The 26595-nt window shown below is 38.3% G+C and overlaps 3 protein-coding genes across 8 annotated transcripts; 1 reads left to right on the top strand and 2 right to left on the bottom strand.

Moving 5' to 3' along the window:
* Positions 1-712: 712 nt before the first annotated feature.
* ube2d3 (ubiquitin-conjugating enzyme E2D 3) lies at positions 713-4645 on the bottom strand. 2 transcript variants are annotated; one of them, XM_057342172.1, is made up of 8 exons: positions 4324-4645; positions 3180-3243; positions 3062-3093; positions 2841-2918; positions 2655-2760; positions 2221-2314; positions 1761-1842; positions 713-1315 (listed from the first exon to the last, which is right to left on the bottom strand). In XM_057342172.1, the coding sequence occupies exons 1-7, from the start codon at positions 4345-4347 to the stop codon at positions 1794-1796; spliced, it is 447 nt and encodes a 148-aa protein (XP_057198155.1). In that variant the 5' UTR covers positions 4348-4645; the 3' UTR covers positions 713-1315; positions 1761-1793. The 2 variants fall into 2 exon arrangements, with proteins under 2 accessions (XP_057198155.1, XP_057198156.1); XM_057342173.1 differs by lacking the exon at positions 1761-1842.
* Positions 4646-5817: 1172 nt separating this feature from the next.
* On the bottom strand, positions 5818-10516 carry zmp:0000000662 (RING finger protein 145). Of its 2 annotated transcripts, XM_057342170.1 has the most exons (11): positions 10291-10516; positions 9730-10042; positions 9540-9648; positions 9338-9429; positions 8727-8968; positions 8476-8645; positions 8132-8272; positions 7865-8047; positions 7524-7671; positions 7080-7436; positions 5818-6997 (listed from the first exon to the last, which is right to left on the bottom strand). In XM_057342170.1, the coding sequence occupies exons 2-11, from the start codon at positions 9896-9898 to the stop codon at positions 6545-6547; spliced, it is 2064 nt and encodes a 687-aa protein (XP_057198153.1). In that variant the 5' UTR covers positions 9899-10042; positions 10291-10516; the 3' UTR covers positions 5818-6544. The 2 variants fall into 2 exon arrangements, with proteins under 2 accessions (XP_057198153.1, XP_057198154.1); XM_057342171.1 differs by lacking the exons at positions 9338-9429; positions 10291-10516 and having other exon boundaries at positions 9730-9842.
* A 2285-nt stretch (positions 10517-12801) lies between these two features.
* Positions 12802-26470, top strand: sufu (suppressor of fused homolog (Drosophila)). 4 transcript variants are annotated; one of them, XM_057341988.1, is made up of 14 exons: positions 12802-13060; positions 17172-17334; positions 17582-17716; positions 17863-17999; positions 18608-18750; positions 18959-19044; positions 19340-19412; positions 19771-19924; positions 20060-20162; positions 23895-23933; positions 24350-24484; positions 24999-25137; positions 25222-25287; positions 25411-26470. In XM_057341988.1, the coding sequence occupies exons 1-14, from the start codon at positions 13048-13050 to the stop codon at positions 25498-25500; spliced, it is 1476 nt and encodes a 491-aa protein (XP_057197971.1). In that variant the 5' UTR covers positions 12802-13047; the 3' UTR covers positions 25501-26470. The 4 variants fall into 4 exon arrangements, with proteins under 4 accessions (XP_057197971.1, XP_057197973.1, XP_057197970.1 ...); XM_057341987.1 differs by having other exon boundaries at positions 12808-13060; positions 19768-19924; XM_057341990.1 differs by lacking the exon at positions 23895-23933 and having other exon boundaries at positions 12803-13060.
* Positions 26471-26595: the final 125 nt, after the last annotated feature.

Genomic DNA, 26595 nt, shown 5'->3' with positions numbered 1-26595 from the left:
AATGTTGCGCGGAATTGACCCTTCGCAAAGCCCGCCCCCTTTTGCTATGTCCGACATCAGCCATGCGCTCCCACTGCACTAAAGAATATTTATCGTGAAATAATAATTTCTGGAAAAAAATTACGTGTACTTTAAGCCAAAAGAAATAAGAAAGTCTGCAATATGCATTTAAAGTATATATTCAGGATATGAAAGTGACTCGGAATAAAGTTAACACATATCGAAACTCTAGCCTAACGTAGGCTTACTTTGCTTGCTGTAACGACATAACGTCTGGATAGCAGCGTTGGTTTCTGACACGTTTAGGCAACGGGTGAAACTGATCATGACAATAAAGATCCAATTTTACCTCCGCATAATGTCGGCGTTATGATTGGTCTTGTCGCCTGTCGATCAAACTCCATATTGTAAGCAGTCATTGCGGAATATTTTGCCGCGCACAGGGGTGCTCAAGTGACGACACGTACATAACCTCTATTAACATTACCCCACATATTCGGCAATTTGCATTATTAAGGTTCATCCTGAATAATATCCCATCCTCAATGATAACTTGAACTGAATGGTAAACTTATAAGTCAGCACTATCTGTATTCAGGTTAAAGTTTTAAATGTGAACTACTCAATCAAACATGTATCAATTTAAACAGAAAAGTGTACAACAAAAAACACATACATTTGAACAGAAAAACAGAACCACATGGTATAATGAGTTATTCATCTTTATTGAGGGGTAAAATGTGGCGGGACTTTAAATAGACATTTAAGCCAATCGACTGAGTTGTATTTTTGTGCCACAGCTGTGAAAGGTTGGGCCGAAAGCTGATCTGAGTGCTGCAAATCTTTACAATCAACAGAATATAGTAATCGGTCCCAAACTCCCACCGATGTACAACATCTGGTCTTTTCTCCTGCGATAGCATGCACGTCAGGAGTAAGACCCCATTGAAGCAAAACAGCCATTCTCTCCGCAAGTCCCAGAGAGAACACACTGTGATCATACAGGCATGGCGTGTGTTGTGGAGTGAGAGGACTTGATTGGTAGAGCGATCGAAGAGATTCAGAGCCGAGTGGGAAAAGAGTTTCCATTGAACTGATGGAGCCTCTCTCGAGACTTTGAAGTATGGAAAGGCCAGGAGCAGGCCTGCATTCCTGTTTGAGCAGAAAACTGGGTTTGTGCCTCCATAAGAGACAGATGGGAAAATATGGTCTTGCAACAGTGTCCAAAACATGAGAGAACAAACAGTTTATAAATGTGTCCAGGCAACATCACATGGCATATTTCTGAGTCCATTCCCGCGCTATTCTGTTGTATCTGCAATGGAGGAGACAGAAAAAACTTCAAAAACTGCTTGAAACCTTAAAGCCATGGCCTCCAAAATGCAGTCCAAGATTGTTAGTTTCAAACCAGTTAGCAAGTCATTGCTTCTAATATTTTTTATATACAACTTACCCATCTTTGTTGAAAAAGTAATGCTGCTTTAAAACATAACTGATTAAAAACCATGCTTGTTATATGGAGTAACAATCTAGCCTAACAATCATAAAATGCTGCCACATTTGGGAAAGATAAAAGAAACCATGAGTTCAGGGTTTGATAATCTGACTGTTCGTGTTAAACCTTTTTTTGTAAGTGCTCTGCACTTTGTTTCAGAAAAGATGTTCTGACATATATTAGTGATGCACACCTGCTCTGGCCACACACTCATGCTGTTCCACACAGGAAGCAACATTGCTTGCAGAGCTTCACTCTACAGTACCTCTAATGTTCACACTGCAGAGTTTTGCTTCACCTACAGCATGGCATATTTCTCTGTCCATTCCTTTGCCATTCTATTATACCTGATAGAGCATGTTGTATTAGACAAAATCCTTTGAATAATGCTTTCTGTCAGAATACACTAGATGAAATGCATGATTGATGATTGAATGCATTATTTATTTGTACATAATGTTCAGCATGACAAATGTTTAAATGAAATCACTACCTCTTAATACAGTATAATAAAACCACTTTTTGGCCTAGTAATCCTAGTGGTTTTAAATTATGCCCACAACTACATCTCTCAAGAAATATGGGTGACATAAGATTTTGCAAAAAATTAATTGTTCACATTTTCTGCGGGTCGTGATCTGTACATATAACAAGTAACCTATGCAAGAAATTGTCCATGTCCAGAAAAGAAATCAAGACGTGTGTATGATTAAGGTTGTACTTACTTCTCTGTATCTGTTTTATAGATTCGGGCAATCTCTGGCACAAGAGGGTCATCTGGATTGGGGTCACATAACAGTGAGCAGATGGACAAGAGAACTACAAAGAGAACACGTAGCATAATGTGAGCACATCATCTTTCTTTGATAGATATGTTCAGACAACAATTCGGTAATCATTTATTCACCCTCACGTCATTCAAAATCTGTATTTGACAAAAAAAGATATTTTGAGAAATGTCTCAGTAATTTTGTGTCCATTCAATTGAAGTCAATGTAGTTTGGTTGCCAACGTTCTTGAAAAATTGATGAGTAAAATATATATTTGTAATAATAATTTACTCTCAAGTATTCGGGCTAAGTGTCCTTCTGTTGAAACAGGTCATGTTCTGTTAAAAGCAGAAGTCAAACACCGATCTTCTTTAATATTGCCTGTTTACCTTTAGAAATTGTAAGTGCAGGTGACCACTGGGACCTGAGGATATCCAGACAGATGCTGCCATTACTGTTAATGTTGGGATGGTAGATTCTTGTAGTAAATGCAACCTAACAGAAACATAAGAATGTTATACAAACAAACAAGCAAGATGACAAAAACAAAAACAAATCACTTTTGAAAACGTTACCTTAGGTGGTTTAAAAGGGTAATCTGTTGGGAAGTGTATGGTTAGGAAAAACACACCACCCTGATATGGACTTTCATTCTGTATTTACACAAAGGAAAATAAACATCTTAAGTACATTCACCATTCAATTGATAACGTAACAATTTTGTAATGTAATAATACTGCAATATAACAAGCAACCAAAGAATGCTAATATTACACTATTTTTTTATTTTACTCACAGGCCCCATGATTGTTGCCTGCCAATGGAACACTGAGGGACAGAATGTACGTACTTAAGTTTACAATAAATATGCATAACCATACATTCTGCAATATGTATGAAGTCTGAAATCTCACCATCATCCCCCACTGGACCTGCTGAACATTGTGCAGGAGGATCACGTGCCAAATCAGTTAATTCCTACAGGAAAGAGCCAAGAAGAATTCATCAAGCACAAATATGGACACCATACCCATTTTCCTTCATAATATCCTCTAAAACGTATAGAACAAGCACACCACAACCGATGAAGGGGTCAGCAGTGGCCCACGGCCCTTTTATCACTAGTGACAGCAAGATGAAACCAGCAGATAGAATGTTTTGCAGAACAGTTTATTTATAGATCCAGAGGGGTCATGAGGGAGAAGGTCTGCAACACAACCTGAACGAGTCCATAGGCATGTCCCCCTGCACTCAGCAATTATTTTTATTTTTACATGTCTGGTGAGTGGGAAGACACCTGGGCTGTATTATCTTTCTAGAGCTTTTCCATTGCTCAACAGGCACATGGAGATCACGTTTCAAAGGTTTTACTTGACAATATTGCCGTAAAAGTGTTTTAAGATCACAACAAATCCAAATGACACACTGTACTCGTTAAAGGGCAGCTAAACTGGTGAATCAGCAGCAGTAAAGAGGTCAAATCACACAGAAATGATCGTACACATAAAAATAAAGAAAACACAAATATCGACAGTCTGAATACAGTTTTTGTTTCATTTCTTATAAGTGCAAATGGTTAGAATCACATTTTAACCAACCCTTCAATTCAATTGAGAAAACAGGTTTTAGGCCATTAATATTCGTTAAATAACGATAACGCGTGCGACTTTACGTATAATATCTACACATATAATTGTTTAGATAAACGTGTCAATAGCCTTGTTGACGTAAGTTACACAAAACCGCTTTTGTTTTCCGTAAATAGTTGTAATAATTGTTACCTGTCACGCTTTTTACATTAACCCCATAAATTGTACCAGGGCATTAAAACGCAATACAGGGAAAAAAAACATTTTGGTAAAACGTTATTTTTAATAAAAGCAACTCGCCCATCGCTTGTGTTGGCAGATAATATATTGACGTTGCTTTATAACTCGCTGTGTTTAGCCAACACGCTCGCGGACAATACATAACACAAACGCTGATCTTTAATAATAACGTTACCCGGGTTTCTAATCGTTCTGATTTATAGTTTATATTAGATTACACTACACTTACCTTTTGGATTCGTTTAAGCGCCATCTTCGCACTGGGTGTAGTTGCTCTTCAATAACTAGCGCCCTGTATATCTCTCTTTTTCTCAATATGTGAGCTAACCCCGAGAGCCAGCCAGCTGCCTAGCTAAAAGCCTGACATTAATGTCGTCAAAACTTTCAATGTCTAAAAACGTAAACGTTTAATGATATGTCAATAAGACGTGTGAATACAGACAGGCCCTGATCCCTGTCGTTGACTTTAAACCCTTATGTGTGTACACTTCTCTTTCAGTTTGTCTGAGCTGACAAGATGTCCGTGTGCGTGTTGTGAGCCACTTCTAGCAGCTCCTTCTAATCCCTTTGATTAAATGGCGAATTAAAGCGCAATACTGCCTTGAGCGCCATCGTGCGTCCTGGAGGATAACTAGTTTTCCACATGATGTGCTTGTCCATATTTAAGACGTATTGTTTTTTTTTTATCGTGTAATATTAATAATACTTATATACATTAAAATCTTTTACCTCTAGGTTCTTTGCCTCAAGAAAGATATTTGGAAGAATGCTTCTAACCAAACAGTTCTTTGCCACTATTGGCTACCATAGTAGGAAAAAATTACAATGGTATAGTCAAAAGTGCCCCCGCATTTATGCTTTCCTACATTCTTCAAAATATCTTCTTTTGAAATTTATAAAGCAATTTTTCCTACTATGGTAGTCAATAGTGGCAAAGAACTGTTTGGTTAGATGCATTCTTCCAAATATCTTTCTCTGTGTTCCTTAGAACAAATACATTTATACAGATTTGGAACAACCTGAGGCTGAATAAATGAGGACAGAAGTTTCATTTTTGGGTAAACTGTTCCTTTAAAGCAGGGGTGTCCAATGTCGGTCCTGGAGGGCCACTGTCCTGCAGAGTTTAGCTCCAACTTGGCTCAACACACCTGTTTGGAAGTTTCTAGTCTGCTTTGTGAGACCTTGATTAGCTGTTCAGGTGTGTTTGATTAGGGTTGAAGCTAAACTTTGCAGGACACCGGCCCTCCAGGACTGACTTTGGACACCCCTGCTTTAAAGTGATAGTTCACCCCAAAATTAAAATTCTGTCAGCATTTACTCACCATTCCAAACCTGTATGACTTACTTTCTTCCACAGAACACATAAAGGGATATTTTGAAGAACGTTAACTGCACCCATTCGCTTGCACTGGTTTTGTGTCTATATAATAGAATTGAATGGGTATCCGCCATTGTTAGGTTACCAACTTCGAACTATCCCTTTAATGGACAAAGTGGTCACATTTTTGGGTAGTTGATATATTATTCCAATATAAATATGGTAATAAACTGTTTGGAGTGCATGTGCGTTTTGGATACAAAACTGTCTACAAAGGACACATTGTTTTCACAGAGTTTGAAGCGAAACTGGGCAAGATTTTAACCACAGATTAAAACATCCTGTATCATCCAATGTGGTTATATAAGAACTCCCTAAACTGGAATTTCCCCATTAACAGTAATCTTTGCTTTGTGCACAGAGTGCAGCTGTTTATTATCCATTAATTTTGTCAGAATTCATCCACATTCATAATGTAACTGAGAATACTCATCATGACCTGGACACCTGGATTACAATCACTTATGCTCAAACATACGTACATAATGGAGCAATACAGAAAAGACAGAGGCACAGTTAGCAATAATTCTCCATTATGTAAAATGACAGTCATGAAAATTGACTCACCAAAACCTGTATGTAAAAACTCAAAACGGGAAAGTCCTTTAGACAACCCCCCCCCCAAAAAAAGTCTTGAGTCAAGATAATTGCCCTAATGAATCTGTAATTAATATTTTTAACCACATTTATCCAGAGTTTGGTAAACTCTCAGTTGCCCTATTTTTTAATGTCTTCCATTTAACCTGGACAATCTTGTCTGACATTTTATCTCTTAACAAATGTCAAGAAAAGACAATCCTCAATAAATGTCTATAATCTAATGCTGTTGAGGAGCTGTGATTTCATGGGTCCCAGGCCCAGCACACAATCAGCTTGATGTCATAGTCCTCTGTAAAGAATAATCTTGTAATCTCATTCTGTATGTCTGTACGTTATTTGCAACCCTGTACCGTTACGGCTTCCTCTGAGCGTGTCCCACTTTCTCTGAGCTTCGCTTCATATCCTCCAGAGAAATATTTCTGTCTGTCATACAGTCACAGTCTGTTTTACTGCCATGACTGTGCTTTTGTTTTCAGTCTGCATCCCTGAGCTCCCGAGTCTCATCCATAGCATCCTTGCATTTCTCATGTGAAGGGCTCTGCTCTGTTGAGCAGCTAGGATGTTCCAAACCTTGGGAATCTCCGTTTGCACCAAAATTCAAGTTCTGAGGACCTCCCTTGCTAGAATTCCTGTCAGAGTTTGAGAATTTCATTTTAAACTCATCACAGGTCCTCTGTGTAGAGTGAGGACCATCTCCCTGGGAGCCCTGCTCCTCCTCATGAAAGTGTTCAGGGCGAGGCTGTTGCTCTGGTGGTTGCCTAGTTTGCTGTGGCCGGGCATCACCTGCACCTGCCATCTGATTTGTTGAGGAGGGTTTGATGGACGCATGGCACATGGGGCATGTCTCTTGCACATACAGCCATTTTCTCAAACAGCTGCCATGGTAGATATGACCACAGTATGTTATCACAGCTGATGTCATATCCTACAGGTAAGAAAAATAGTTCAAACAGATATCCTGATGCATCAAAAATGATGACCTTACCTGGTGTTGCATGTGACCTTACCTGGAAGCAAATGGCACAGACATCATTGTGTTCCTGTAGCTGTTCTGCGTTAGCCCGTGGTAACAGGTTGATTTTGCGAGCCGCTTCCTGTCGGAGCAGGAAGCTCTTCCAGCCAGCCTGGGCACGTAGCCACACATTGCAGTATGAGTGGATGATAATGACCGATGCTCCCATCCAGCTCCACTCACCCCACAGCGACTCCCATGCTCCGTAAGCCACCACACACACAGCCACTGTGAACTCCAGCACCCGACACACTCCATTCACATAATAAGCAATCTCATCAAATGCAGGCAGGGCGGAACCGCGCCACACCTCCACCATGAACAGACAGTAGATCAGCAGAGTGCCTGTCACCTTGAAGACAAGTATAAGACGATTGGCGGAGGATGACTTATAAAATTCATAAAAGTTAAACAAATCGCTGTGTGAAACAAAGCATACCTGCAGTGACGTGAGCATGCAGCTGGAAACCAAAATCAACAGCCAGAAATCCATGTGGAAAAACTGGGAGATTTTGTAGGCCATAAATCCCGGAAAAATCAACAGAAACCCACACATAGATAATCCCCGCAAATGCTTCCACACGCTCCTGTGGAGAAAGCAAAATCATCATATTTAATGGCTCTGATCAAGCGTTAGAGAAACTGAAATGACAAAAAGACAATGTGGGGGCTTATTATGAAATAGTGAGCATTTCTTTACATTTAATTGTTTCAAGATCATACACCTTAGCATTTTCCAGGTTAAAATCACAGACCAGATTTAAAAGAGTTTGTCAGTACCTATTTCTGCTGGCTCCCAGACCTAAGACAACAGGCTCTGTGATCTCACTCATGCTTTGTAAAGTGGAGGTGAGGACGATGAAGAGGATGATGAAGAGCAGGAAGCATCGCTGCAGGGCTGCCATGTCCAACAGCCCAGTCTGCAGAGCCAGTAGCAGCAAAGTCACCCCCTCTGTCACACCTCTGCAATGAATGCCCACATGCACCAGAAATGAAATATTTTAAATGCACATAGACAAATAGCAATGATAAGACACATTCACTTACCTGTGCATGACATTGTGGTTCTGTAGAGCGTCAAATCCTCCAAGGTAGAACTTACAAAGATTTAGAAGTCCCAACGCCATATAAGATATCACAAATGTTAAACCAAGTAGAGAGTATGGGCTAGCACAGCATTCCGATACACTGTAAAAAAAAGGCATGGTACACTTTTCAACTTGCAAAAAGAAAAATCATTTTTACAAGAGAACTTGTATTTGTACTGTTTTGTAGATCATTTCAACCTTAAATACAAAATAAATAATAAAATTAAACTTGCTGTATCTAAATGCACTCTGAATTGTACCCCATATATTATACAGCCATTAAGTAAGTGTCCTTCTGTTCACCTGGTAAGGATGTATAGCAGAGGTCCCTGTTGGACAGCAGTGATGGTGCCAACATTGGCAACCAGTTGCACTCCAAATAGCACAAACCAGAAGACACTGAACAAAACCGGCACAGCAAAGCCATGCCAGAGAGACACTCCAACTGCCATCAGTCTGTATAACTCAGTCACCTACAGCAACAACAGAGATATAAACACTAAGAAGATGCGTTTCATAACCATTCACAGCTATATTTATGCCTATGTGTTTACCTCTATTTGCATTATCTCTCTATATGCTGTTCTGGCCAGTCTGTATGGCACAAAGAGGTTGATGACAAGGAAAACTGCAACCTCTGCCCCCGTGATTATCATGGAAATGGAGGAGAGAGTGAGGAGCCAGTCCAGAGGGACAGAAACCACTCGTGCCAGAAGAGGGAGCAAGTGTGCCGAGAACATCCACACCCGTTGAGTGCGCATGAGGAACGCACAAAGAGTGCCGACTATAATCTGACCTGTACACAAACAAATCAATGATAAATAAACAAGTCACGCTGTCGTAGGTCATTGAAGGTCATGCAAGCACAATTTCAAATCTACAGGACAATTAAAAATAAATCAATGTTTTTACTTTCATATTTTTTTAACAGATTCTGGTTGTTAAACTTTAAATATTGTAAATGTGATGAATCACACCTGTGGTGTCTTAACACACTTTTGCAAATATCTTTATCCAAGATCTATCCTAGTATCATCTGTTTGTGCCATTGTGTTTGATCATTTGTATCTAATGACATGTAATGAATATATAAGAATGTCTTTAGTTTTTATTTTTGAGACCACAGCAATGACTGTGCGTAGTGTTTCTGATATGTGTAACATACTGGTGAGTGCAGTCACAAAACGATTCAGTGCTGGAGAGTCCAGAAAGAGCACACCATCATAACCATATTTAGCTTCCTCTCGAACATAGTCTCTGTTAATAAAACCAGCATTAAGAACGATACCCCTCCAACTTCATCTTTACTGCACATTGTGCGTTCACATATCTCACAATATTTGAAGTTGATGCATTGGCATTTTCACCTGACAATCTGATGACCCATGTAAAGTAAAAGGGCACAAAGGACATGCAGGTACAGCTGGATAATATGCCCAAGGGGAAGCAGTAGTAGCACAATGCTCACTATGTGACCTGTAGGAAAAACAAAGAATAATCATTATGTTGTCCCTTATATTGCATAGCAATATATTGACTCTTGATAATGTCATATACCTAAATAATATATGTTCCAGATGACATATTTGTACTTGAAGAGCATGTCCTCTGTCCTCGCCTTGAGATGATCCGTGAAGCTATCAACGTCACATTTATAGAGCATGTCCAACACCAAGATACTGGGCACCCTAAGGGCAACATTAGCTACCTCTTCTAGTCGTGGCATTTTAACACGTCCAAAAATCACTTGTACCACGCACACAGACCGTGTCACATCATGACATTTTGATATGATCCTGTACTCTTGTCCTATTTGGGAGTTCGCTTGATAACATAAAGGACATTGCTCTGTTCAATCAGATGATCCAATCTGAAAACAGTAGGAAGAGAAAGGATAAGAGGTCCTTGTTTTTTAAGATTTCCATTTAAAAAGTGAATTCGTGATTGTTTACATGACACAACATTCCTTCCGGTTTGTTAATTTATCCGAACACACTTAAAGCAAAAGGTAATTAATGTCATTCAATCCTGGTTTAACGTTACTCTGTGGAAAAGAACATGAACTTTTGGTACTTGTAGTTATTTGCTATATATGTTTCAAAGACAGTTGACTCCCACCTCGACTGTTTGTTTTGGCAGCATGGCAGTTCGCAGCCCCGAGTCTTCACAAAACAAAAGCAGTTCAGCACAATTCAGTCTTCGCATACTAAACAGATCTGACACCTGTCACAACCGCACACTGCTCGGAAACTACAGTAAAACTCCATCAATAAAACGTACACAAACGAGTTCCCTTTCCTGTGGTGCGCCGCCGTGTGTTGTAATGAACCATTCTGCGCTCATCACTGCCACCTGCTGAGTTGGAGTAAAGTTCACACCAAAAAAAGAAAGCTTTTTTAACAATATTGTACTAAATTCAAGAGAAAAGCGGAGTCCACAGTACAATAAACACTATAATGATACAAAGGGACGATATAGTTGGGATCACTTAAGCGAATTGCACTGCTTTCGACTCGCTCTCGCGGTACTTTGATGTCATGTGCCATTCGGTCTGCACAGCAGACTTTTAGTACACGAAGTACTAAAAGCATGAAGTATATGAAGTACTAAAAGCACCAACATTTATTCAGATTTGAGGAGCTTGTGCATTTAAAATGTAGGATAGCATAACGTTATCATCATTTGGTTTGGTTGGCAAAATCGTTATTTCTATGTTAATTTAAGTATGTTGACTGAAACATTAAAATATGTTGACTGAAACATTAAAATATCAAATATTAGGCTAACCTTACACAAAAATATAAATATAATCCTCTGTATACATACATATATTTATCTAATTTAATTATGTAGTAATTTTTGTTTTTGTAATAATGTAGTAGTTTTTTTTACTATCTCTGTTCAATCATGACAAAAGTAAAACTGTGAAAATACCCACAAATAATAGGGTGTAGCATCGACAGTAAAGTAAAATAAAAAATTACAGAGCAATAGACAATTTAACATGTTATACTAAATCACTTTAATAACTTAAATAACCTTTTTAAATTACTTTTAAATCAAACAATTAATTAATTGTTTATTAACAATTAGATATTTAAAAAAATTGTTGGATGAATAGTAAGTTATTATAAAAGCAAGCATAAAGAATGTAACAAGAAATATGTTTCACTGTATAGTGTTAACCTTACATTTAAAAAACGAGCAGTTTACAGGAAAACTCACAGTCTACTTCTGCTAATTCATCTTTTTCTTTTTAGTCATGGTTTTTGGGAAGCCAGCACCGTACCAGACATTCTATTTGGAGGAGAAAAATTCTCTCATGGCTAACCCTGCGTAACCTTTACTAAAGCTGAACACACACATAGAATGGTAACTATTAAAATACAGTGCAGGTGAAAAGCAGTGTGTGCTGTAAAGGTCTGAGTCTCTATGAGCAAGGGGGAGAGGAAATGGGCTCAGTGACCTTTGTAGCCAATTTCCCCTGTGTTCAAACAGCAGCATGAAAGCCAGGTCTGTTTCTGAAGTCTGTGCAAAATGTCAATTGCAACTTATCCCACCAGCAGAAGCATTTGCTCTGAAAGTAGAATCCCTTAATGTTGAAGTCAGCTTTTAAGTCATTGCACATGGATGGTTTGACCCTATCCTCTCCAAACTCTCACTATGGGTTGTATTTGTTTCTAAGAATAAAAACGGCTTTTAGGGAACACATACAAAACAATAATAATTTGACATGCATTTAGCAGTATAGCCTTTGAAAAAAATATTTAGTATTAATATCCAGATCTATTTTCTTTTAGACCTGACATAAAAAGAAGAAATAAATGATGTAAATACAGTTCATTTAAAACATCATTTATATTCTTATATAAATCTATTTTATAATTTTCTACGTGTAACATTTAAAATGTTAAATCACTTTTTATTCCATTTATGCCTATAGCGCCAAGACTAATTTCACCATAAAGAAACTATTTCCATTACACTATCATTCCATTTTATCTGATTATTGTTAATATGATTTTTCCTTTAGATGCAGAATTAATGAACATCAACCATCATATCCCCACGTAGCTTGAACATTGAGCCATCAATGAAACTAACTGTTTTAGTAAGCGAGGTATAAAAATGTTCAATGACTTCATTTTACAGTAAGCGATATATGGAAGTCGTGTGGGGAGTGGAACAACTGTATTCATGGTTTTAACACCACACCTCATTATGATGCAATACATGTATCAGTCAGCAGAAAATTCCATGTGACAACTTGTTAACTCTTTTCATCTGAACCCTACATGTAAACATGACTTTGCGAACACATGTCAGATTTCCACTTCCTTTATGGAAACACAAACTCTCACCGCATAGTATCTCTCTGCTAAGTCACTGCTGTTGTCATGAAACTGCTCTTTTGCAATAAGGGGAATTCCTGGTTCCTGATCTGACCAGCCCTTTTTTTCTCTCCATCTCCCCTTTTCCCTTTTTTGTTTTATGGGAACTGAGGGCTGAACCAGTGAGATGTTTTTCCTCAGAAGTGCTTTGTATTGATTCATTATGAGGGGGTGGGAGACTCCCTCCCACTGCTTCCTTCTTACTGGGAAGTGATTGCAGGCTTACGGTACTGACAGAGCATGAGGGAGTGAGTGACTGAGAGACCGTGTGTGGTAGAAAGAGATAGAACGAGGGGGGAGAGAGAGAGAGATTGGTATTTAAGCTGAGACTTTAGAAGTCATATGTTCAGAAGTCACCTATATCTTCGAGCGTGAGTTTTGTCTAGGAACCTGTAATGACAAATGAGGATTATGGATTTTGAAGCAACAGCTTGATCCATGATAGCACTGTCATAACACAGGAACTAGAGATAAGAGGTGGATCATGACAGGCTGGGGTAAGCATGCCTTTCTGCTTATCAGTTGAATTTCTGCTATAACATGTTTCTTTAGGCATGTTTGAATTTTTGAATTGAAAAAGATGGCAATGGAAGTGTGGTGAGTAAAAAATACATTTTCTGGCCCTGTTCAAAGGCTTGTATTGTGTTATCATTAAATGTGGTTTTTGTATTAATATATGTTACATGTACTAAATGTAATCGTAAACCAGGAAGAAATAATGATATTTTGGTACTTCAGAGGGGGTTTCCAACTGTGCACCCATCAGGGCAGTTTGACTGGTTCAGTGCTATTGGGAAGAGAGTTTCCTGAAAGTCCTCAGGTGTGGCAGGTACTCGGCTAGGGACATGAAGCTCAGGGTTTTTTCTCAGGACTTCAGTAATGATAAAACTTTAAACAAATACGTGATGCCGATAACATTGAAAGAAAAAGTGAGGTAAATTACGTCACAGGCCCTTTGGCCCTCACAGAGCACCTGTGAATTTATAATCTGTGTCTCTCAAGTTCGTGGAAAAAATACAACAAAAACAAAAGCGTTTTTGAATTGAACTTTGAGTTGTTGATACTACCGGAGAAGATTTCGATCTTCTCGGATGTTTGTTCACGTGTTTTAAAGTTTATGCTTTGTATTTCAGCTTTGCAAATGTATTTCCAAGTTAATTTCCTAAGTTGTATCTAATTATCATTGTATTTATTTTACTAAAATATGGACAAGGTTGATTAAAAAACATTACAAAACACACAATCGTTATAAGGTTATTGTATTTTTTATTTAGTTAATAAAAATAAATTCTAGGAAACAAAGGTTTTCTTGAGCACTTTGCCCTGAGAACTGAATTCCATAGATGGTGGTCATTAAGAGTTCATCTATGGGCTCAGTTCTTCTGGCAACTGGTTCCTTATCTTCCAAACAAATATAAATTTCATATAATTTACAAATAATACGAAAATGTACAAATAAAGCATTTAATTGTTTTATGTTGAAGAAATCTTTATTTCCATTCCGGTTGTATAATTTATTGTTTTATTTCAAGTTGCAATGTCTTTGACAATGGTTAACTAAGAGAATCGTGTGTGTTTAATCTAATAAAAGTTTCTGAATGTGTTTTCAAATCACCTTTATATGCTTCTCTCTTTTTTTCTAAAAAATACTGAATTATTTGTTGTCAAAGCATGTTTACAGTCATAGTAAAATTTACACTCACATTTATCAGAGAGTGTGGGTGTGCTTATCAAATGACCAAAGTCTTTTTAGTACTTCCTTGATTCAGAAGTGTCTTCTTTCAACGCATTTCCTAAATACCACTGGTAAAATTCTACACAAAAGTTAACTTTCACATGGGCTTGGATTGGACTAATTTGTTAAGTCCATAGATCAAACTGCATTGCCAAACAACATGGTCAGATTTACAGTAATGCCAATGGTGAGTTAAAGCATGCAAATGATGCGACACCCACGCTCTAAGCACAGGCATGTCTTATCTCCTGTTCCCAGTAAATGACTCAGGATCAGTTCCTTGGGAATCTGGATTCATGGACACCTTACCGAAACTATCCAAGAAGATCATAACGACAAAACTGACAACATTTACTTTTAATTTAGTCATGACCAACAGTCATCATAATTATAAAAATGTCAAGACCATGAGGTTGGGTTGAAAATGTACTATATAGTACTACACAGTATATATAACACAGTATAATCATTCATAATAATATTAATATAAACTTTAAAAAAATATTGCCTTCCAAATAAATAATTAGAGATGACCATAGTAATAATAATTGAACACTATTAGATCAATTTCTTTCCTGTCTTCGTCTTCTTTACTATTTCACTCACACAATCCACCTCTGCAATAGTTGTCTCCCTTCGCACCAGCTTCTTCTCCACTCTGTATTCCTGTTCACCTAGGTTTCCCTCACACTAAAAACTCCCCATTTGGATAGCTGATACTCACTGTACTGGGGTATGTGCCATACACCCTCCTCAGATCTTCTTTCAAAAGTCTGGAAGCTCCCGGTGAGCACCAAACACTTTCTGAAGTTCCCCTATAGTGTAACTCTCCTCTCATTGTGAACCTTTCCGGCCATGCTTCTCTAAACACCTCACGGGTGGCTTGTTGTGAAGAGATATTTGGCAGAGGAAGAACACTTGGATGCTGGTTATACAAAAAAGGACTAAAAATTACATCTCGATTTGATCTGAAATGTAGAGAACCAGTGAGGAGCTTCTGTGAATTTTGGAATAGCTCGGCTAAAATGTGCTTATAATCCAATTGTCTGGACTGAAATAAAAGGAAAATTCCCAGAGGACTACAAATGCAGATATCATTTGATGAAAATAAATACACAGTTTTTAAACACACACATTTTAAGAAAACATTGAAAACAATAATTGTTTCCAGTAAAAAAGAACAGCAAATAAACATAAACGACTAAATGAATGTGTGTAAAATAGTAGCCTACCTATCCCTATATACAAATTCATTTTTTTAAATAAAATTCTGCTATTGCATCTAATTACACAACATTGCCTAAATGTGCTTTTAATTGAGTTACCTTATATTCAGTTTCATTATGAAACGAAAGTACCTGACTCCTTTGCTTCTTTGTGTAACATGCGTTATAATGTTCTGACAAAGGCTTTTGGTATACAAGAAACAAATAGCCTAACATCAACAATATGTTCAAGACATGACTTGGGTCATAGCCACTACATTTTGTCAGTCATAATCAAGGCTGGAAATGAGGGGGAATGTGAGTGAACGCAGTCCAGGAAGTGAATTTCAAGGGGTTACACCTATTTACGAAATGGCCTAAATGCTATACAAATCATAAATATAGATTTTCTGCATCTGTTGTTTAAAAATATAAAATATTACTCCAACTAGAATCCTCCCGTGAAGCTCTGCCATTTCTGGCCATAAACAGGCCTTATGTCCATAACATAAATAATCTATTCAAGTTTGCTAATTTCTGTAATAATTCTATCTCCCTCTAGCACTTGTAAAAAACATATCCACAATACTGTTTACAATCAAAATAAAATACTAATTCTAAACTGCCAAGGTGATTCAGTATGACATTGTATTACCTTTCAGGAGTGGTCGTATCACAGACCAAATCAAGGTCAGGATCCAATCTAAAAACACTGAAAGGGGCATGTGTAGAGCGCATGTGTAGTAGTGAAGGGTCTGTCCAACAGGCGGCGCTAAACCTTGTTTTTGTTGCAACAAAAACAAAATACAATTTTATTTTTTCAATATATATGCTAAATGTAGTATATAAAAACAGAAATCCAACACAGAGGATGTGAAAGCTACAGAAGAATTATGCAACATGATAGTAAAATAAATCCAAATATAAGTGAATAAACGGCTAATGCAGCAGCAAGAACAGGGTCCAATAGATGGTGGTTCAATGTTCACTAAAATATATATGATTAATTGTTTTTAAACCTCAGACATATATTTATTCAAATGTTTTTTCACCAAAATCATAGATTTCTTTTTCAAGCATCATGTACATGACAAATATTAACCATAATATGCGGCATGTGCTTCGTGCAACTTGGTTAATGTAAAAGTCTGTAAAAGCGTACGTACATTTGTTTCTACATACGACAGAACACCATACAACAGTTAAACATGGTTCATAAATAGAATAAAAGCATGAACATGTTTTAGAAGATAATTTACACGGAAACATTTACAATCTAGTAAAGAAATAAGCTTTCTAAATGTTATAAAAACACATTAACTCTGTAGCAGACCCCCGAGCCTCCCATGAACAAATTCATGGGTCATCGGCAAAAAATTCATTGATCATAATGTATTTGTCCAAACACAGTGCAGCTCTCATGTCGTTTCTTTCTTACGGCCGTTCTGATTGGGTGAATCAAATGTCATTCAACGCTAAGCCACGTCCTCTTTCTGGACGTCTAACCAAAGGGAAAAACTGCAACAGGGGCTAAATAGAGGGGAGAAAATATTACAAATCGTATTTCCAGTATCAGTAATTTAAACGTCGTTTTGATTCACTAATTTACAAGAAGACCTCACTTTCTTCATTTTTTTGATAACCTTTCCCCGCTCTCTTCGGTGCAAGGCCGTGTGGGGATGGATGAGATGCGGCCTAGCAGCGGAGCAGCAGCGCACCTCGGCCTCGCGTCGATCTTTCCCCCGGGACTGCAGGCCATTTACGGGGAATGCAGACGCCTGTACTCCGACCAGGCGAATCCGCTGCAAGTCACAGCCATTGTGAAGTATTGGTAAGATGTGTGAACCATCTTAAAGTTTGCTACTAGCTCTTTATATTTTTACAGTAAAGAATCACTGTACTAGTAGCCATCTACATTATACGTCTTATATTTTTAAAGATTAGTCTAACTTGAAATCAAAACTTATTGTAGGAGTATAGACAGTTTCTACAACACGTTATTTAGCAAGCAGGACCTTCATTACTAATACTTATAGAGTTCATGGTTTCATTATTACTTTCCTCAATTCTCTTTTTAGGTTAGGTGGTCCAGATCCTCTGGACTACATTAGTATGTACAGAAATGTGGGGTGTCCAGGACAAGACATACCAGAACATTGGCACTATGTCAGCCTCGGTCTCAGTGACCTGTATGGGGACAACAGAGTTCATGAGTAAGAAAGAAATCTTGTGGAATGGATGAATTAATGTTGGTAGTAGTTTAGTTTAACTGTAACATATGCACCACATACATGTTGAATCTGGATAAAGAGATTTGTTGACATAGTTTGATGGCTAAAGAATAGTTGTTGTTCTATAGATTCACAGGTCAAGAGGGCCCAAGCGGGTTTGGTTTTGAGCTCACATTTCGGCTGAAGAGAGAAACAGGAGAGACTGCACCCCCCACCTGGCCGGCAGAGCTCATGCAAGGCTTGGCTCGATATGTGTTTCAATCAGGTACTTTACATTGAACCCGGAAAGGAGTTGGCTTGTATTCTTTTGCAGTTGCTAGAGGCATTCCTTATATAGAGAAACTGAGTTGCGTTTCATGTGGTTTTCTTGCTTTCATTGGTTGAAAATTAAAAGTCGTATAGTCTAATTGATGTGGTCTACGTGGAAAATGAAGGAAAGTATACAATAAATTGAGCTATCGTACAGTCTATTGTAGCTATTGTGCACTCGAAAAGGTTCGTTTGTGTCAAGCTGAATTAAAGAAGACTGCTGTGAATACAAAAAAATCAGGAACAAGATGATACATGATCACAAATCTTAAAGCAGACACTACTTTGCATATTTTGTGTAAAATTAAAAGTAAATTCCATCTGAATGGGCTTATTTGAAGTGCAAATAAACATGACCCTTTGGAATTTCTTTCTCTAAAAATAGCCAAATCTATTTACAATTTCCCGCACAACTAATGAATGTTAGTCAGTTACTATGGTAACCAAGATTTGTGCAAGTAAATAAGATCTCGTGGCATCAGATGAAGAGTCGTTATGCTATAAATGAACATATGACTGTTTGTGTTAACTTCAAAAGCATTTATGCGAGTTATTCTGTATTAGAAAACACATTCTGCAGCGGTGACCACATTTCGTGGCACTGCCCGTTGGACAACAGTGAGTCCAGAATCCAGCACATGCTACTCACAGAGGACCCCCAGCTGCAACCTGTGCAGACCCCCTTCGGTCATGTCAGCTACCTTCAGGTGATGTACAGCATGCCGTTAGTTAAAATATGTGTGCAATGTAAGACAAGCAATTCTCTTGAGAACAGTTTATCATCTAGGCCCAGTAAAATCTTACTGTGTATTTGAAATGAACCTCTCTGTTTTGTGTGTAAACTGTGTCCTTGTATGAATACATCTCTGATTGTGTGTTCGAAGTAAATTAAGTTTCTCTCTATGTGCTCCATAGATTGTAGGTGTTTGCACAGAGGAGCTGCAGGCAGCGCAGCAGTGGAACGGTCAAGGCATTCTGGATCTACTGAGAGGGGTGCACATGTGAGTAATCCCATAGCCAACCATGAGACAAAGCAAGCACATGCTCAACTAGTTTGGTTGATTTAACCAGCTGAGAAACATGTTCTTGCTAAAATACTGTGTTTATGTGTGTCTCGACAAAAAATGGTTTTATGAATGGTTTTATGAATGGTTTAAATGCTGAATGTATGTGTACACTAAATAAATGAATAAAATATGTGCATCATGCCGCTTAATGGTGTTTGCTGAACCGTCATGAGAACTGTTGCTGTTTTGACTGAACTGAGGTTTGTTTCCTCTACTTCTTTGTTTGTAGTGCTGGGGGTCCGTGGTTGATCACTGACATGAGAAGAGGGGAAACCATATTTGACATTGATCCACACTTACAAGTAAGGCTTTCTGTAGTTTGCATGGTGCCTGATAGATGCTGCGCCTGTCAAACCCAGTGACTCAAGACCAAATGAGATGAACACTGATTTAGGAAAATAAAGTGTGAACTATTCCGTCATTCCCTTTTCAAGTAATAAAAAATGATCATTGTGACTAAGGTCATTTTATAGAGCACATACAGTACAGCAATGCTTTAGAAATAATACACTTGAGAAGAGGTGAAATGTGATTACATGTTAAACTCAACACTTCCACCTGCTGTTAGTTCTCTGCCCTCTCAGTAGAAACACACACATGCGTTCTGCCGCGTTCATCCCCCGCTGAGTTGTGCGTATGTTGCTTGCTCATCCCAAGCAGGAACGAGTGGATAAGGGCATAGAGACGGACGGATCTAACCTGAGTGGCGTCAGTGCCAAGTGTGCCTGGGATGACTTGAGCCGACCTCCTGAGGACGAGGACGACAGCAGGAGCATTTGCATCGGGTCACAGCCCCGTAGGCTGTCTGACAAAGGTAAGGGATGCTCAGGACAACCACGTACCTTGTTAAAACCATGACAGCAGATATGCGCAATATAGGCTTTCATTACATTGAACTGTATTACGTCTGTGTCTCTGGCTAATGAGAATTTGTGTGTTGTTTACACAGACACTGAACAGATTAGAGAAGCCCTGCGGAAAGGACTGGAGATTAATAGCAAGACTGTGTTGCCTCCCATCAGCAGTCAGAGGCACGGTCACGATCGGCCACAGTAAGTCCTGCATTTCTGATACAATCAGTGCATCAGGACTGCCTCCTGCTTTAGGCGGATATATGGTTTACCTTATGGGAAGACCTAAATCTGGAGGGAGCAGGTTGCGGAGTTTGTTTCAGGACAGGACGGTGGAACGTGCCACATGTTTTGGGGCGTGTATGAAAGAAGCTTCTCTCAGTCACAATTATTCAGGGAAACCGCAGGAGGTGTATGTATATATGTATGACGATATTTCCGACACATTTTACACCACACATTTTATGTTGCAGTACTGCCTGTGCTGTGGTAGTTATGTCTGTGTGGGGAATTCCTGTCAGATTGAGCTAGAACTTTATTTTATACTAGTGATTTTATTGTTAACTTCAGTTGTACATAATATGAAGCTATTTCTGCAGTTCCAGACTTCGCATTCATTTTTTTATGTGTAATCGTCTCTTGGTTTGGGTTCAAGTTCCAAATAAAATAGAGAACATAAAAATTAAGTATTACAGCATAAACTATTCTCAAATGTCAAGATCAGTGTAATTGTGTGATATACTGCTCTGTGTTATGTAGGGCTGGGCGATGTGTTTAAAAAAATTATCGATTATCGACTTAAAGATCATCGCGATGTCCGATAATATCGGGTGTGTTTGACTTCATGCAACGTTGCGCAGACGATCAATCTGCGGATTCGGACCGGGAGGGAATTCGTTCCGGACCAGCCAAGTGCCAAACAAACACGCACACGTGCACACACACACAGGCGCGCCACGTGCACAAACCAGTGTTGCAGTGACGTCTTTCATCAGGTAAAGCGCGTAGATAAACCATAAAGCTTTTATGCAGTAGAAAAATGTTGCAGGTGTCCTGAGATTTCTTCCTACCTGTCAGATTATCCTACCAGGCACAAGCACATCAATGTTACGTCATTTTTTTGTGCTTTAAAATCATCCTACCTGTTTATTTTATACTGCTACGGGAATATGATAGTGTATTTTCGTTGTTAAATCATTCTACATATAGCACAATTTGATTGGGTGTTGCGCTGTAAATTAATCCTACATGTTTCTTTTATGCTGGTAGGGTAATCTGACAGGGTATTTACACTGTAAATGTATTTTATGTGTTTATTTTAAGACAGTAGGACTATCTATCTGACCGTGTATTTTGCATTGTAAAATCATCCTACCTGTTTATTTTGTTGATGTGGTTTAGATTATATTAGGTTTTGCCCTGCGGTAGGAAAATCTGACAGGGTAGGACAATTCGAACATCGGTACAGCCCCGCGAGCATGAGGTTTTGCTTTGCCGACGCAGCTCGTCTTTCTCTTGGTCTGTCTGTGCAGCGACCAGCAGAAAACAGCAGCACTTTCAACTGACCGAACAAAACAGCGTTTCCAAAATTCTGTCACTGTTACTGACTGCCTGGGCATATGAACATTAACGTTCACGCTAAAACCTACATCGCATGATAATGTTATAACGCGTATTTTCCATTATTATCAATTATTGTCTGGTATCGGTCTGTTGTAATCGACATCGGGATATTTGCGAGACATCGGCGATATACGATAACATCGTCACATCACCCAGCCCTAGTGTTATGATGTACTGCTCCAGTTTTTAGATATTTTGAGATTTTGATCACCTAAAGCAGGGCTAGTCAACTGGCAATCGTCTTTACCTGGCCCGCCTTAACATTTCAAATAAGTGGAGAGACTTTAAGAACGGTGTGCTTTAAGAAATGCACATCCTAAGACACCACGCCTTTGAAAGTCCAAAACGCTGCTACATTCAATACGAAAGTAATTCCCGTGGCTCGATTGGCGTCTTATAAAGCGATTTGACCGGTCTGTCCAAGAAACTTAATGTTATTTGCATATAATCGGCAATCCACAGCCACAGGCAGTCGGTTTTCACACGTGATAGGTCACGTCCAAAACGTGTCTTGTGCCCTTGAAAGTAACTGCAGGAAGAGTACTACACCACGAAAAAAAACCAATACCACCCACAACTTGGAAGTACTGGGGGACTGGGGGTGAGTAAATTCAGCGTATTAGGGAATATAAAATACAATTAAAAAGACAATATCCCTTTTAATTAAATATCATGAATAGGTAAATACTGGATGCAATATTTGTGTGCATGCTTTATTATATGACCTGTTAGTAACAGCAACAAAAACAGTATAAAAGGAACAAAATGCAATAAATAACGGAGAGACAAAATAACAAGAAATTATGATATGGGAAAAAACAGGCCCGTATCCTATTTATACTTTTGGAATCTGTCCCTCAAAGAAAAGTAGTTAAAGACCCCTGACCTAAAGTAATGGATGTGCCACTGTCATTACTCTGAACAAGAAGGGAATGCAACGCTCAAAATGGCTGCTCTAGCAAAGAATGCCCTGCCTTCCAGGTAAAAAAGCCAATCGTCAATTGATAAAGACTGACGGTTTTCTGGGGCGGGGCCCCCGTGAGGCGCTTGCCAACCTGTGATCATGCACAGCAGCTGAAGCAACCCCAAAAAACAAGTTTAAGCACAATTTAAGCTTTTCAAACAGAAGTTATGGTACAGTTGATGTCAGGTCAATTATTTATAATATGCTGTTTAATATAGATTTTTTTTCCAGTGGTTTTAGAAATATCCGTCTTTCTTCATACAAGTAAAATGGACTGTGGTCTTGCTATGACTTAAAGGGATAGTTCACCCAAAAATGATGTCATCATTTACTTTTCCTCAGGTTGTTCCAAACCTGAATAAATTTCTTTGTTCTGCTAAACACAAAGAAAGATATTTGGAAGTGTCAGTAACCAAACAGATCTCACCCCCCATTGACTTCCATAGTATTTATTTTACCTGCTATGGCAGTCAATGGGGGGTGAGATCTGTTTGGTTACTGACATTCTCTGTGTTCATCAGAGCAAAGAAATTTATACAGGTTTTGAATAATCTAAGGATGAGTAAATGATGACAGAATTTTCATTTTTGGGTGAACTGTCCCTTTAAATAGCTGTCTGGAGGCATTGCAAACATGGCCTCCGAGTGGCGTGACTTTTGTAAACAGACTTTGATACCACCCACCCCTATTTTGATGCATAGCGTGATGTCCTTTGTTCTTTTTTAAACGGGCATAAAAGGTGTAAAATGTCATTAAGGTTTGTTTTTTGGTTAACCTTGGTGTAATTCAACTTAACCATTATAATTTAATGTCACTGTTGGTTTGAGAGTGGCTCAATGGATTGCTAAGAAATACATTGGACAGTTTTATTTTTGTACATATATTTAAATACCTTAATGTGATTTAAATTACTATAAGGTTAAGGCATCAATTTATCAGTTATCACCCTAACTTCAAATCTTATTGGTTCTTGGATATTTCGTGATGTAAAGACAACTATTCACATGACATGCATGATGCAATGAGATTGGTTGACATGAAGATGAGTAAATAATTTTTTGGGTAAACTACTCCTTTGTAAAAACTGTCAGCTCACCACTATGTTTTAAAAGGTCCATCTGTCCCAGATTTATGGTAAAAATGGCCATCTAGTAGCCACTGAAATATTAGTCTCGCAAATATCTGGATACATTTAAAGCTTAGTCGACCTCTTAAAAGAGGACAAGTTTACGGGTTTGTTTTAAGTGGCTGTTGAAAAGGATCAAATTGATTTGCCTGTTGGCAGTAATGGTAAATGCATTCATTCACTTCGCTGTGGTACAAATCTGCCCCTAATTTCTCCATAGACAATCAGTTGGACATTTGCAGACCCAGCAGAACTCAAGGTAAGAGTCAACCAAAGAGAGAAACTGAATGTATTTCTTCAGCAAAATGGGCTTCGGACACAGTTCTGTATTCCACTGTGAAAATGGGTGTTCAGGAGAGTGTTACTTTTTGTTAGAACAATGAAGAAACACAAAACAATTGCACCGCCGTATGATTCCTTTTGTTATTTCTGTGGTGGCCCTAAAAAGGAAAATATAAGGACTCTCGAAACACAATTAAAAATGTATTACTTATTGCATTTAGATAAAAAAGCAAACCATTTATTTAAAGATTTGATATCTATAAAAAAGTTGTTTCATATAGTTGAAATGATTTTTTGGGCCACTAAACACCTGTGAATAGATCTCGGATTTACCAGGTCCACTGCCTTCATTCTGTTTCTCCGTGTTTACCTTCTTTGTTCTTATAATCACAGAAGTCGTAAGGACAGTCTGGAGAGCGAGAGCTCAGCTGCTATTGTTCCTCATGAGCTGGTACGAACACGACAGCTGGAAAGTGTGCATCTTAAGTTCAACCAGGAGTCTGGAACACTACTTCCACTGTGCCTCAGGTAGTACGTCAAGATCTTGTAAAGGGTATCATTTAGAATCACAATAAAATAAATAATTAGATAGTTTGGACATATGAACATGAGTGTGGAAATATTCAAATAGTTTGTTACCCAGACAAAGGCGGTGCGCTGGGTGAGAGAAAAAATAAGTCACATAGCCAAAATCTCAGCATAGTCGCTCTTGAAAGTAGGTGTATGGTGACGTTGCGGTTTTAAATAAGGATTTTAACAGTTTAGTTGAAGGGACTGCCGGTTAGCATGTAATGGGTTATGTGTAGTCACGGTTTTATTTTTTTTTCTATTGTGATTTGCACAAATTTGACAAACAACCACAGTCTTCTGAAATACATAAAGCCCTGATGTCTGTGGGTGAAATATGAATCTGCATTTTATTTAACCTCTTGGACATGGACTCACAGACAGGCCTTTGTCGAAACAAAGAGCAGGCCATTATACACTTTCTTTAACAGTTATAAATGATTTTTGGCTTTTTTTTCTTACTCTCTTCTTGTAGAGGTCGGCTGCTTCATGGTAGACATTTCACATATAAAAGTATTAATGGAGACACAGCAATCACGTTTGTGTCCACTGGGGTTGAAGGGGCGTTTGCTACAGAAGAGCATCCGTATGCAGCTCATGGTCCATGGCTACAGGTAATAGATGGGCATTACTTTGACATTCTTCAAAATTCATTGCCATCTTGTGTGTGTGACTTTGTTTCGATCTTCTCTATTTAGATTTTACTTACTGAGGAATTTGTGGAGCATATGCTAGCTGAGATTCAGGATTTGAGCTCCCATGAAGTAAGGCTTTACTCCCTCCTGCAAATAATGTGTGTTCCACAGTCTGCTGTATATAAACATTTTATTTTTTTTACTTTTGGAAGTTTTAAATGACTGTATCTTTTGCTTAACCTCTTCTAACAGTCTAAGCTGCCGAAGGAGTACAGCTGGCCCGATAAGAAGCTAAAGATCTCTGTCCTGCCAGACGCGGTGTTTGACAGCCCACTGCAGTAAGATTTGGGAGCTAGCTGTCCCTTCATACAGACAAACATCTCTAGAAAGTAGCTCAACTCCAGGGCTTCTGTCAGGCCCACATGCCTACAGACAGACAAAGGAAATAGATAATGAGACTCGTCCCCCTTTCCAGGAGTGTTGTGTGTAATTGTATTTTTGTCCATTATACCAATTGTCTTTGAATCAGTCTACCTATTGTCTTACACCTTTTTTAAGTGCATCCTGAGTTTCACATTTATTCCCTAATTTTTCTGGACATGGAATGCTTCGAAAGACAAGTCAGGTAGATTACATTGTGATTGTAGCAGCACAACATTGTGCTAGCACTGGTGCCTAAACTCATTAAAGGATGGACTCAAGTGTCTTTAATGTGCCCTTCTAGATCCTGCTTCTAATGTGAAGGAAAGCATTAATAAGCCTTTGTGAGCGATATCTGAGTATCAACTTTACTCAACAATTTGCTGATTTAAAAATACAATAGTGCCTGATTAAAGTTGATGATCTATGGGGAAAATGAAGCCTCTTTGTTTTATGTGACAAACAATAGGTGAGGTCAGTTAGTTCACATACATAATGCCAAAGTCTGTACAGAGATTGTATTTTCTAAACCATGTGTAATATACGTAAGGATGAGAAGCAGGAAATTCTTCTGTATAGATTTTTTTTGTTTGACTTTCTTTTTACTGTTTTTCGTGTTTTGAACTATTTCCTTGAGACTGTACGATCGCATTCCACGTCTCTTTGTAGGGACACAAGCTAACCGGGTTCCCAACTAGCAATCTATTTTTGCAAAATGTGCATTTGCTATTTTTTGAGATACGTGCTCAGTAATAGGTCAATGTAAAAAAGAACCTCTATTAGTGCTTGTAAAGTATGATTTTAATTAGTGTTTTGTCGTTTTTATATTCAGGAGAATCACTACACTGCCTGTGGTTTTGTTACTCTTATGTGCATTAAAGTTATTTACATAAATGGGTGTTTGTACTTGTTTTGACTATGACTGATAAAAAATACATCATGTTTCCTTAAAGAGACAGTTTATGAATGCCTATATGAATTTCCTCCTGCAGAACATGAAGATATTTTAAAGAACCA

This window comes from Triplophysa rosa, linkage group LG9, assembly GCF_024868665.1.
Source record: "Triplophysa rosa linkage group LG9, Trosa_1v2, whole genome shotgun sequence".
NCBI classification, from domain to species: Eukaryota; Metazoa; Chordata; class Actinopteri; order Cypriniformes; family Nemacheilidae; genus Triplophysa; species Triplophysa rosa.
Note: the sequence above shows the minus strand (reverse complement) of the source record. Positions and strands in the feature narration are given on the sequence as shown.

Bases quoted from the DNA above. Each gene is read 5' to 3' on its own strand.
- sufu (XM_057341987.1), top strand. The intron at 23,934-24,349 runs GTAAGAGTCAAC...TTATAATCACAG, and splicing joins CAGACCCAGCAGAACTCAAG to AAGTCGTAAGGACAGTCTGG. The intron at 24,485-24,998 runs GTAGTACGTCAA...CTCTTCTTGTAG, and splicing joins CTACTTCCACTGTGCCTCAG to AGGTCGGCTGCTTCATGGTA.
- zmp:0000000662 (XM_057342170.1), bottom strand. From the start codon at position 9,898: ATGCCACGACTAGAAGAGGTAGCTAATGTTGCCCTTAGGGTGCCCAGT. The intron at 8,646-8,726 runs GTAAACACATAG...TTGTTGCTGTAG, and splicing joins GAGAGATAATGCAAATAGAG to GTGACTGAGTTATACAGACT. The intron at 8,273-8,475 runs GTGAACAGAAGG...TTTTTTTTACAG, and splicing joins CTGCTATACATCCTTACCAG to TGTATCGGAATGCTGTGCTA.
- ube2d3 (XM_057342172.1), bottom strand. From the start codon at position 4,347: ATGGCGCTTAAACGAATCCAAAAG. The intron at 3,094-3,179 runs GTGAGATTTCAG...TCTGTCCCTCAG, and splicing joins AGGTCCAGTGGGGGATGATG to TGTTCCATTGGCAGGCAACA. The intron at 2,919-3,061 runs GTGAGTAAAATA...GTGTAAATACAG, and splicing joins AGGCAACAATCATGGGGCCT to AATGAAAGTCCATATCAGGG.